The sequence below is a fragment of the Neovison vison genome, chromosome 13, assembly GCF_020171115.1.
Source record: "Neovison vison isolate M4711 chromosome 13, ASM_NN_V1, whole genome shotgun sequence".
NCBI classification, from domain to species: domain Eukaryota; kingdom Metazoa; phylum Chordata; class Mammalia; order Carnivora; family Mustelidae; genus Neogale; species Neogale vison.
Window position 1 is genome coordinate 458,263 of NC_058103.1, and position 12,654 is coordinate 470,916.

A 12,654-nucleotide genomic window follows, 5' to 3' on the forward strand; every position below is an offset into this window, starting at 1 on the left:
GTATTTCAGATAAATTCTAGAACAAAGTCATCTTGTCCTCACTACAGACAGCATCATACGTTCTCCATGAACCTGTGCACTCCGTCCTGCAGGGGGAGCAGGGTAGGTATATGTCCTATGAAAGGAGCACAGGTCCAAATCCCAGGGCTCACTCTCACTCCAGTGTTCTTGGACACCTCACAAACCCTCCACAATTCGGGGTGTAGGATCATGTAACTTCAAGGGGAGACATGATACCTACACCCCAATATGTGTGACTCTGTGAAATCAAACTGGTAAATGGAAACCAAGCAGGTAATCTGAAAATCATATACTTAAACTTCATCTTTTCCCAAATCCTGTCAGTGTCACCAAATCAAAGTCAGTCACAGCTGCTCTGGTTACTGTCCTCTCTGTCAGTACGGATACCTTGCTGGCTACATAGTCAAGGGTCATGCAAATAGGGTTCACCTTCTGCTGACTAAACAAGCCCAGCCCCAAGCCTGCAGCTGGGATGGGAGCCCCAGTCTTGGGATTCCCAGGTTTTCCATTCAGTGTTCAGGACGGAACAGAGACAGCTCATGATGGAGTTTATTCTTTGCTGGATTTTCCTTGTTACTCTTTTAAAAGGTCGTTTACAGAGAACATGAGACATTGAATAAGAAAGTGGGTATCAGTAAGAAAAACAGTGAGTGAAGGACAGTTTCCTGACCAGGATGTCTTATGTCTGCAGGTGTCCAGTGGGAGGTGTGGCTGGTGGAGGCTGGGGGAGACCTGGGGAAGCCTGGGGGTCCCTGAAAATCTGCTGTGCAGCCTCTGAGTTCACTTTCAGTTACTATGGCATGAGTTGGGTCTGCCAGGCTCTAGGGAACGGGCTGCAGTGGGTCTCAGCCATTATGAGTGGTGGTAGTTACATATACCATGAAGACACTGTGAAGAGCCAATTCACCATCTCCTGAGACAATGGCAAGAACATGCTGATTCTGCAGGTGAACAGCCTGAGAGCTGAGGACACCACTGTGTGTTACTGTAATGTGTGTACCCAGTGTGTACACTTTGGGGTGAGCCAAGACAGAAACTTTCCTGAAGGGACACAGGAGTAGCTGGACTGCAGGGCTTCTCAAGGCCTCAGGAGGCTCTCTTGTCACCAGAGGGAGCTCAGGTCCCCAACAGGTGCTCAAGTCACCAGGAGTCAGTCAGAACACCAGGGGGCTCTCAGGGCACAGGGGTTCTCAGGGCACCAGAGAGTGATTAGGACAGAAGTATCACATAGTTCAGTGCTCTTGAGGTGCTCAGGACACCAGGGGGTGCTCACTTCAGCACAGTGCACTCAAGAAACACAGACACAAATCAGACCCAGGAGCAGTGGGGGTTTCCCCTTTAGCCTCTCTAGATTCACTCAGGGATATATAAGGTTGTTTATTCTATATCTAATTTCTCATATTGTCCATGTAACCAACCAGAACGAGATAACATTGTCTACATGCAGATGAGATCTCACCAGTCCCTAGGGAACTTTCCTTCATCAACTTCATCCATATCCTGTTTCTCTTTCTCCAAAAAGGACCTGCAGGAATTCTCATCATCCCTGAGAAGCACCTGCACAGCCCAGGCTTTCTGAGAGCTTTGTTCTTTTTCTCTGCCCTCAGCAAGCACACACTGTCTCCACATGGTTATAAAAATACCCCCAGGACATCTGCCCAAACTGGGTCCTTGTCCTCCTTGGTACAGTTTATCTTTTGGCTCATTATCCAAGTGGGTGGACACTGGTGATCAGGAACTGTCCTTCTGGAGGCACCGCTCCATCTCTTCGGTGGAAAGGCAGCCCACCTGATGGGATACGCTCTCTGATTTCCCCCAAAGAAACAGGCAGGATGACCTGAAAGTTGACAACCAGAGACAAAAACCCATCGCAGTACTGCTGGGTCCTGTTCTGGAGTTTATGAGAGCAGCCTTGGGGGATGCGTCTGAAACGTGTTTCCGGGCTTCCACACAGGAAACCCACATGAATGATCAGATCTGGCTGGTACAGTGTGGATCCTTGCCCATCTGTTGCCTATTCTTCAACTATCCCACAGAGAGTCACCATGTCCTCTCTCTGCCCCATTGTAACTTCTCCCTCAACCTGTCCTGGCCCCTGAGCCCCATGGGGCTGGAGTCCTGTCACTCTTTCCTGATCCCCAGCAGGTGCCAGTTGCATAGTGAGGCTCAATAATGAATGTCTACCATGATGACAGACCCCTAAAGTGGGGCTAACCTGGAAACTCTGGCCCAAAATATGATTCAGAAGAAAAATAATGAATCAACCACTGATGAGACAACATTGACATTTCCTCTCATGTCTCTGCTTTTGACTCATTTTGAGCTGGATTCCATATAGAATTCAAAAATAACTTCTGGTTTTCTAGGTCTCTTTGCTTTTTCTTGTTGTTATTATTATAGAAGATCCCTATCATAGGGGGATAAGGTGTGGGTATAGACAGATGTTTGTAGTTTATGATCAAGATGGAGGTCAAGATGGTCTCCTCCCCTCTGCAGTCCCACAGCAGGTAAGCCCAGTATTCCAGGACCAAGCATAGGGTCTAGATATGTCATCATAATAGGAAATTCCAACATTTCATGGTCTCCAATCCACTCATCATGAGGTACTTTAATTATTATTAAATATACACTAACAATCTACAGGGAGCCAGGAGACAAGATGCTGTAACCATGGCTCTGCTCATGAAGACACAGTGATAAGGGCTTTCACAGAGAGATTTTTAAATCACTCAGTGCAGTGATGAGTACACAGGTTAAAGGGTTTGACCCACCCCTGTTACAGAGGTGTGAATTGTCATTGCAGAACCAGAGAAGGTGTTAATGTGTAAATGTGGCACTCAGAGACAAGGGTTCACCCAGAAAACTACAGGGAGGTGACACTGATTGCAGCGATGACAAATGTAACAGCCCTGCCATCCTACTAGCTACTCTACACATGAACGCACCTGGTGGTGAAGCTGCTTCAGAGGGGTGAAGTCCATTCATGATACGTGAGTCAGTGGAGCAGTGGAGCAGCTCTGACTTACCAGATGCAGTGGAATAACCAGCGTTGATAAATTTCAACAGGATTTGTACACGTAGCTGCTCTCCCCAAACTTGTACATGCAGGACTTGAACCATGAAAGGATGGAGGAAAGAGTAGTACAAAGAGGCTCCCCAACAGTGTGGAGCTCCCAGTTTGTGCTGGGGTTTCATAAATGCTGAAGTTTCATAGGGCACTTGGTATTACATTGTTATTATGTTTTATGGTTTTGTTTCCACCTGTAGATGATCATGTCCTCTCTTTGAAAGGCTTTGCTGTATCGGGTGTGACTCTCTTCCTGGCTCCATTGCCAAGCTGGAGTTGTCTGGGTAGTAGCGGTGAAATGTGTCTCTGCTGTGGCAAAGCGAGAGTCCAGATTCCTCCAGAAATCCCATTTCTGTTCCCTGACTGGCACTGTGATCCCTTTGAGCTCTCCCATATAGAATCTACTTCTGCTCTTTCCAGGTGATAATTGTTAATGTGGTGGAAGGGGTGGGACCACAAGGATGCTCTGACTTGACCCCGCCTTAGCTTCCGGTGTTCACTAGGAATCCAGGTCTGGGAAAGGCTTGAACATGCCCTGCTCCTCCACAGGAGATTCAAGTCCATGTATTCTTGCCTTTCTCCGGGTACACAGCCATTTCTGTTCTTCCCCTTCGTTCCCTCCCACAACTCCGCTTGTCCCTGGGTGTCCTCAGCTTTGTTTTCCTACCCTTCCCTGAAGACTAGGGCTTTCATTCCAGGTAAAAAACATGTTTGGTCCTCAACTGAGCACCAATGGTGACATCATTTCCTCTCCAGGATCCTACAAGATTCCACCTGTGACCCCAGGATGCCGTTTCTGAGGATTTTCCTCTACAGATAAAGTCTGTATAAAGTCTCTATAAAGTGGACACAGGGGTCATGGGTCTCCATGCATTCCTGCTCTGAGTCATCTTCCTCCAATTCTGCCACAACCACTAGGGGGTGTTTTGGGTTTGTCCCCATCTCACACAAAAAAGCATGTATGAGGACAGTATTGTTTTAGTGATGTGGTCCTTGAGAACTTCACAATATATCACACTATAGCACACTCAATGTCAAGAAACCCATTACATAGTCTAGCTAAATCTTGTGACAGTTTATTTGCCATCTGCAGTCTGTGTCCACAATACGCTAAGATGGTGGTTCATGATCCCCTCTAAGCACTTGTCTCTCCCCAGAGTTTAAGTTCATTATTTGTCTCATGACCACAATTATTGGATAGACTTATTAAAATTTGGTGATCTACAGCTTGTCCTATTTATTCTCTTAGCTCTTGCAGCTCCAATCTGAGGCATGACTTTATCATAATACAAAAATCTGGGAACGATCCCAAGCCCAATCACCAGCTTACAAATGGACACCAGGTGGTGGGTATTATAGAGGGCATGGCTTGCATGGAGCACTGGGTGTGGTGAAAAAATAATGAAATGTTTTTCTGAAAATAAATAAATTGAAAAAAAATGGACACATTGTGCTCTATGTTATCTTTGAAATGTTGCCCATCATTAAAAGAATAGTTTATTGCAGCTTCCTGATGGTGCATAGGAGAAGAATGAGACACAAGCAAGTCAGCTGCAAGAGAATGGTACCAGGGGGCAACAGTAGAAATGACTGTCGCCCTGAGCAACTCCTCAGTCTCCTATTCATTAGAAAGTAGGTAACAACCAACAAAGAAGATGGAGTAGGTTACACATTGACCATAAGTCTTGTAGATAAGTCATAAGAAAGGAGAAATATGTCTGGTCACATAATACATGACCTTTAGTGACCAAGCCCAAAGAAAAGGATTGTTTGACTAACTGCAATTACTCTCTGGGGTAGGGGGGCGGACATAATGGAAAAATGTAGCAGGCAACGTATGGCCCGCTCCAGTACGTGTTTTCATTAAAGCTGCATCTAAGCATGCTTAATGGCTAGTATAATTTCTCATGGGTTATATTTTAAGCAGTATGTTTTTCTGGGGGACAGCTACAGTTCATGGTACACACGGAACCATGGTGGTAATGTCAAGTATTTGGTTCAGCAGCAGAAACCCTAAAAATGAAACTATATATAATACAATTACACAATTACATACTGTAGAAAATGAATGCTCGTCTAAAGGACCATAAGGAAGATCAATTGCTAGGTGGGGACAGGGTGAAGAAGGAAAGAGGAAGGAGGAATTCTAAGGGAAGTACAGGAAGGTTTAGGGAGAATTGATTTTGACATTCTGGATATTGCTGATTCTGACAGCAGGGTTTACCATATCACACAGTCCACACATGTGCATTTCATCCTGTGTCAAGTACACACATCACAGCTATTACAGATAATCCCAGAGATGATTTGGGAGGAACGTAGAGATAGTGAAATGTTAGAGACTTAAAAATAGAACTGCACAAACACTAATTCTCTCTATTTTTAGGGAAAGTCTAAAATGCAATCACACTTGCTCTGGGAACTGTCCTTCCTGTTCACATACTCCAAGCTGAATATATACTCAGAGGACATGAAAATAGAGCCTTCACTCTGCTGATTAAAGCAGCCCAAACCTATCCCTGCATCTGGGAGAGGAGCCCCAGGCACCATATTTCCAGATGTTTCCATTAGATATTCTAATCAGGACAGAATAGAGAAAACTCACCATGGAGTTTGTGATTGGCTGGATTATCATTATTACTCTTTTAAAAGGTAATTTACAGAGAATAAGAGACCTTGAGTGTGAGAGTGGATATGAATGAGAGAAACACTAGCTGTGTGACAGTGTCCTGATGAGGGTGTCTTGTGTCTGCAGGTGTCCAGTGTGAGGTGCAGCTGGTGGAGTCTGGGGGAGACCTGGTGAAGTCTGGGGGGTGGTTCCTGAGCCTCTCTTGTGCAGCCTCTGGATTCACCTTCAGTAATAATGACATGTACTGGGTCCAACAGCCTCCAGGGAAGGGACTGCAGGGGGTTGCATATATTAGCAGTGGTGGTAGTTACACACACTATACAGACTCTGTGAAGGGTCGATTCACTATCCCCAGAGACAACGGCAAGAGCACGCTCTATTTGCAGATGAGCAGTCTGAGAGCCGAGGACACAACCGTGTATTACTGTGCAAGAGATACAGTGAGGGGACATCAGTGTGATCCCAGACACAAACATCACAGTAGGAAGGGATATGGACCACCACGGGGTGCACACTACTCATCAATTCTATCTTTAGCCCCAGGAGCAGATACAGATGGTGGTTATGAGCAGGTTTCCTTTCAGAGTTTGGTGCTTCCTCTCTCTTTATAGCTGTTTCCCCCAGGGAACCTCTCTGGACACATGGTTATGTGCTTACCTATTCATTCTCAGACATAAAAAAAGAAAAGTTGAAGAACTACTATAGTAATAAGTGCAGAAGACAGTGTCACTTGCTCTTGTTTGTTCCTGGCCCTAAATTTGAATGAATTATGAATGTCTCCATGCACATCACCCAGCAGAACACACTGTGCATCATAGGAACATCCAGCTCAAAGTGTAAGGTTGCCAAGAGTGGCATAACATGCATGCCGGACAGGAGGCTACAAGGGTATCAACAAACCAAAGCAAGAGGTGAAATATCTCTGGTGGGGTTCACTGTCTTGAACCCTGTTCACAGCAATGTTAATAGCACCGTGGGAAACTGATGGACTCCCACCAGGACATGGTGTGGATGTGGAGTCGAAGATCACACACACATGTGTACACACACACACACACACACTCACACAAGAGTATAAAACCATCATCACCTTCATGGTCATGTCTGTTGAGATAAGGGCTGGTCTCTCAGCAAGACATAAATCCATACAAGGAGTCAGTGAAGGACAGTGAAGGACTTTTGTACTGTGGGTCAGTGGTGGAGATGGGGTCTTGTTCATGAGAGGGGCTTTTGTGGAGTCAGACTCCCATCTGCATGAAAGGAGGGAGGACAGGTGATTTCTTGTTAAATGAATAAATTGAGAAAAAAATAAGATTTTTCATCTGTGAGGCAGAAAGAAAAGAGAGAGGAATGAAAGTCAAGGAGCTAGCAGGCAATAATGTGATGACTAATTCCACTAAACATGTGCCAAACTGAAAGAAGAAAAGAGGAAACTAACCATTCTAAGTATAAAATAGTATGAATCCTTGGAAAATTAGAACAATCCATAGAAGCACCACAGTAAAAAGATAATGATAGAAGTAGACTGTTTTCTATCCAGTGTCTGCAGGGGGAGGTGTCCACTCCCCAAGATCACCAGGTGGTTCTGAAGGTCTTGTGTTCCCTGTGTGCACACAGAAACCAGAAGCTTCTACTATATCCATGAGAATCCTCAGGTTGAGATGCTGGATTGGAGGGGCCTTCCACCTGCAGGGAATAACTATCCTTTAGTTGTTGCTGTCAGCTCACTGTGTGTGACCTCTACCATCACAGGGAATCCTAATGACAATGTAATGGAATGAGGAGGAGGAGGAGGGGTCTCAGAGAAGCACTTAGGTCAAGAGACAGCAATCTCATGATGGTATTAGGGCCTTTACACACCAGGACTGGGAAAGACCCTTGCCTCCTGGCCCCATGTGAGGTGACAGAGAAAGGATACTCTAATATATGTAGGCTCTCCAGTCACCAAATCTAAATACACCTTGACATGTGACTTCCAAGACTACAGAAGAGAGTGTGGGAAATAAGTGTGTGTTGTTTATAGTAACTTAGTCTTTGTACCTTGTTACATCAGCTGGAACAGATAAAGACATTAGTGACACATGAACCCAAGCACTGATGCTCTGGAGTTTCTCTGCTGCTTTTGTTGCGTGAAGTACCTGATAAGTTCCTTCAGTGAGATTCAGAGTGGGCTTTTCACATGTTCCCTTCCACAGATAGGACTAACCAGTTGACTATCCCAGGGCTTTGTGAAAGGATAAAGTGGACACACAAGGAGAACCTTGGTACAAGGGAGCCAGGGTTTCCTAGAATTTCTGGAACTTTCATTGAAGGGTGATGATTTTTCAAACTTTCCATAGATGTGGATGTGATGACTCTGTGGGATTTGATTCTGATCAGCACATTAAAGAGTTGTGTTGTACTGAACAAGCCCTGAAGGTTAAGGTTTTTTGTTCCCTAGTTCCGTTCAAGATTCTTTCCTTCTCTGTGTTGTGTTTTGTCAGTTTGACTATGATATGCCTAGAGATCATCAGCTTTTGTTGAATTGAATGTGAATTCCCTGTACTTCCTGGATTTTGATGTCTATGTCCTTCTGCATATTATGGAACTTTCCAGCTACTATCTTTCTTTTTCATTTTTTTTTAAATTCTATTACTTAGATATATTTTCTTTTTTTTGCATTTATTTATTTTCAGCGTAACAGTAGCATTATTTTTTCACCCACCCAGTGCTCCATGCAATCCGTGCCTTCTATAATACCCACCACCTAGTACTCACACCTCACACCCCCCCGCCACTTCAAACCCCTCAGATTGTTTTTCAGAGTCCATAGTCTCTCATGATTCACCTCCCCTTCCAATTTACCCCAACCCCCTTCTCTCTAACTCCCCATATCCTCCATACTTTTTGTTATGCTCCACAAATAAGTGAAACCATATGATAATTGACTCTCTCTGCTTGACTTATTTCACTCAGCATCATCTCTTCCAGTCCAGTCCATGTTGCTACAAGAGTTGGGTATTCGCCCTTTCTGATGGAGGCATAATACTCCATAGTGTATATGGACCACATCTTTTTTTCCCCCAATTTATTTATTTTCAGAAAAACAGTATTCATTATTTTTTCACCACACCCAGTGCTCCATGCAAGCTGTGCCCTCTATAATACCCACCACCTGGTACCCCAACCTCCCACCCCCCCACCACTTCAAACCCCTCAGACTGTTTTTCAGAGCCCATAGTCTTTCATGGTTCACCTCCCCTTCCAATTTACCCAAATTCCCTACTACTCTCTAACGCCCCTTGTCCTCCATGCTATTGGTTATGCTCCACAAATGAGTGAAACCATATGATAATTGACTCTCTCTGCTTGACTGATTTCACTCAGCATAATCTCTTCCAGTCCCATCCATGTTGCTACAAAAGTTGGATATTCGTCCTTTCTGATGGAGGCATAATACTCCATAGTTTATATGGACCACATCTTCCTTATCCATTCATCCGTTGAAGGGCATCTTGGTTCTTTCCATAGTTTGGCGACCGTGGCCATTGCTGCTATAAACATTGGGGTACAGATGGCCCTTCTTTTCATGACATCTGTGTCTTTGGGGTAAATACCCAGGAGTGCAATTGCAGAGTCATAGGGAAGCTCTATTTTTAATTTCTTGAGGAATCTCCACACTGTTCTCCAAAGAGGCTGCACCAACTTGCATTCCCACCAACAGTGTAAGAGGGTTGCCCTTTCTCCACATCCTCTCCAACACATGTTGTTTCCTGTCTTGCTAATTTTGGCCATTCTAACTGGTGTAAGGTGATATCTCAATGTGGTTTTAATTTGAATCTCCCTGAGGGCTAATGATGATGAGCATTTTTTCATGTGTCTGATAGCCATTTGTATGTCTTGATTGGAGAAGTGTCTGTTCATATCTTCTGCCCATTTTTTGATGTGTTTGTCTGTTTCATGTGGGTTGAGTTTGAGGAGTTCATTATAGATCCTGGATATCAACCTTTTGTCTGTACTATCATTTGCAAATATCTTCTCCCATTCCGTGGGTTGCCTCTTTGTTTTTTTGACTGTTTCCTTTGCTGTGCAGAAGCTTTTGATTTTGATGAAGTCCCAGAAGTTTATTTTCGCTTTTGTTTCCTTTGTCTTTGGAGACGTATCTTGAAAGAAGTTGCTGTGGCTGATACCAAAGAGATTACTGCCTATGTTCTTCTCTAAGATTCTGATGGATTCCTGTCTCACGTTGAGGCCTTTTATCCATTTTGAGTTGATCTTTGTGTACGGTGTAAGAGAATGGTCGAGTTTCATTCTTATACATATAGCTGCCCAGTTTTCCCAGCACCATTTATTGAAGGGACTGTTTTTTTTTTCCACTGTCTGTTTTTGCCTGTTTTGTCGAAGATTATTTGACCATAGAGTTGAGGGTCCATATCTGGGCTCTCTACTCTGTTCCACGGGTCTATGTGTCTGTTTTTATGCTAGTACCATGCTGTCTTGGTGATCACAGCTTTGTAATAAAGCTTGAAATCAGGTAACGTGATGCCCCCAGCTTTATTTTTGTTTTTCAATATTTCCTTAGCAATTCAGGGTCTCTTCTGATTCCATACAAATTTTTGGATTATTTGCTCCAGCTCTTTGAAGAATAATGGGGGAATTTTGGCATTAAAAGTATAGATTGCTCTAGGCAGTATAGACATTTTAACAATGTTTATTCTTCCGATCCAAGAGCATGGAATGGTCTTCCATCTTTTTGTGTCTTCTTCAATTTCTTTCATGAGTGTTCTGTAGTTCCTCGAGTACAGATCCTTTACCTCTTTAGTTAGGTTTATTCCCAGGTATCTTATGGTTCTTGGTGCTATAGTAAATGGAATCGATTCTCTAATTTCCCTTTCTGTATTTTCATTGTTAGTGTATAAGAAAGCCACTGATTTCTTCACATTGACTTTGTATCCTGCCACGTTGCTGAATTGCTGTATGAGTTCTAGTAGTTTGGGGGTGGAGTCTTTTGGGTTTTTCATAAAAAGAATCATGTCATCTGCGAAGAGAGAAAATTTGACTTCTTCATTACCAATTTGGATACCGTTTATTTCTTTTTGTTGTCTTATTGCTGTTGCTAGAACTTCTAATACTATGTTGAACAAGAGTGGTGAGAGTGGGCATCCTTGTTGTGTTCCTGAACTCAAGGGAAAGGACGCAAGCTTTTTCCCATTGAGGATGATATTTGCTGTGGGTCTTTCATATATAGATTTGATGAAGCTCGGGAATGTTCCCTCTATCCCTACACTTTGAAGTGTTTTAATCAGGAATGGGTGATGGATTTTGCCAAATGCTTTTTCTGCATCAATTGAGAGGACCATGTGGTTCTTCTCTCTTCTCTTGTTAATTTGTTCTATCACAGTGATTGATTTGCGAATGTTGAACCATCCTTGTAGCCCAGGGATTAATCCCACCTGGTCATGGTGGATAATCTTTTTTTTTTTTTTTTGGTGGATAATCTTTTTAATGTGCTGTTGGATCCTGTATGCTAGGATCTTGTTGAGAATCTTAGCATCCATATTCATCAGTGATATTGGTCTAAAATTCTCCTTTTTGGTAAGGTCTTTGCCTGGTTTCGGGATCAGGGTAATGCTGGCTTCATAGAAAGAGTCAGGAAGTTTTCCTTCTGCTTCAATTTTTTGAAACAGCTTCAGGAGAATAGGTGTTATTTCTTCTTTGAAAGTTTGGTAGAATTCCCCATTGAATCCATCAGGTCCTGGGCTCATGTTTTTTGGGAGGTTTTTGATCACTGCTTCAATCTCGTTACTAGATATTGGTCTATTCAGGTTGTCAATTTCTCCATGATTCAATTTTGGGACTTTATAGTTTTTCATGAATTCATCCATTTCATCTAGGTTGCTAAGCTTATTGGCATATAACTGTTGATAATAACTTCTGACGATTGTTTCTACTTCCTTGGTGTTGGTTGTGATATCTCCCTTTTCATTCATAATTTTATGTATTTGAGCTTTCTCTCTTTTCTTTTGGATTAGTGTGTCCAATGGTTTATTGATCTTATTGATTCTTTCAAAAAAACCAGCTTCTAGTTTCATTGATACATTCTACTGTATCTCTGGTTTCTACCTCATCTATCTCAGCTCTAATCTTGATGATTTCCCTTCTTATGTGTGGAGTTGGTTTGATTTGTTGTTGATTCTCCAGTTCTTTAAGGTGTAGAGACAGCTGCTGTATTCTGGATTTTTCAATTTTTTTGAGGGAGGCTTGGATGGCTATGTATTTCCCCCTTAGGACTGCCTTTGCTGTATCTCATAGGTTTTGGACTGATGTGTCTTCATTCTTATTGGTTTCCATGAATTGTTTCAGTTCTTCTTTGATCTCCTGGTTGATCCAAGCATTCTTAAGCAAGGTGGTCTTTAGCTTCCAGGTGTTTGAGTTCCTTCGGAACTTTTCCTTGTGATTGAGCTCCAGTTTCAAAGAATTGTGATCTGAGAATGTGCAGGGAATAATCTGTCTTTTGGTATTGGTTGAGTCCTGATTTGTGACCTAGTATGTGGTCTATTCTGGAGAAGGTTCCATGTGCACTTGAGAAGAATTAGTATTCTATTGTTTTAGGGTGGAATGTTCTGTATATATCTATGAGGTCCATCTTGTCCAATGTGTCATTCAATGCTCTTGTTTCTTTATTGATTTTCTGCTTCAATGATCTGTCTATTTCTGTGATAGTCATGTTAAGGTCTCCAACCATTAGTGTATTCATATCAATATGACTCTTTATCTTGATTAACAGTTTTCTTAAGTAATTGGCTGCTCCCATATTGGGAGCATAGACATTTCCAATTGTTAGATCATCTTGGTGGATAGTCCCTTTAAGGATTATGTAGTGTCCTTCGGTATCTCTGACTACAGTCTTTAGTTTGAAGTCTAATTTATCTGATATGAGAATCACTATCCTAGCCTT

General features: G+C 42.9%; 1 gene segment (V, D, J or C); it reads left to right on the plus strand.

Moving 5' to 3' along the window:
* Positions 1 to 5,694: 5,694 nt before the first annotated feature.
* LOC122893229 lies at positions 5,695 to 12,267 on the plus strand (the record flags this gene model as incomplete). The annotated part of the segment is given in 3 exon segments: positions 5,695 to 5,740; positions 5,844 to 6,157; positions 12,244 to 12,267. Coding segments are annotated over 3 exon segments (384 nt in total), but the record flags the coding sequence as incomplete, so codon positions are not given.
* Between the last annotated feature and the right edge of the window lie 387 nt (positions 12,268 to 12,654).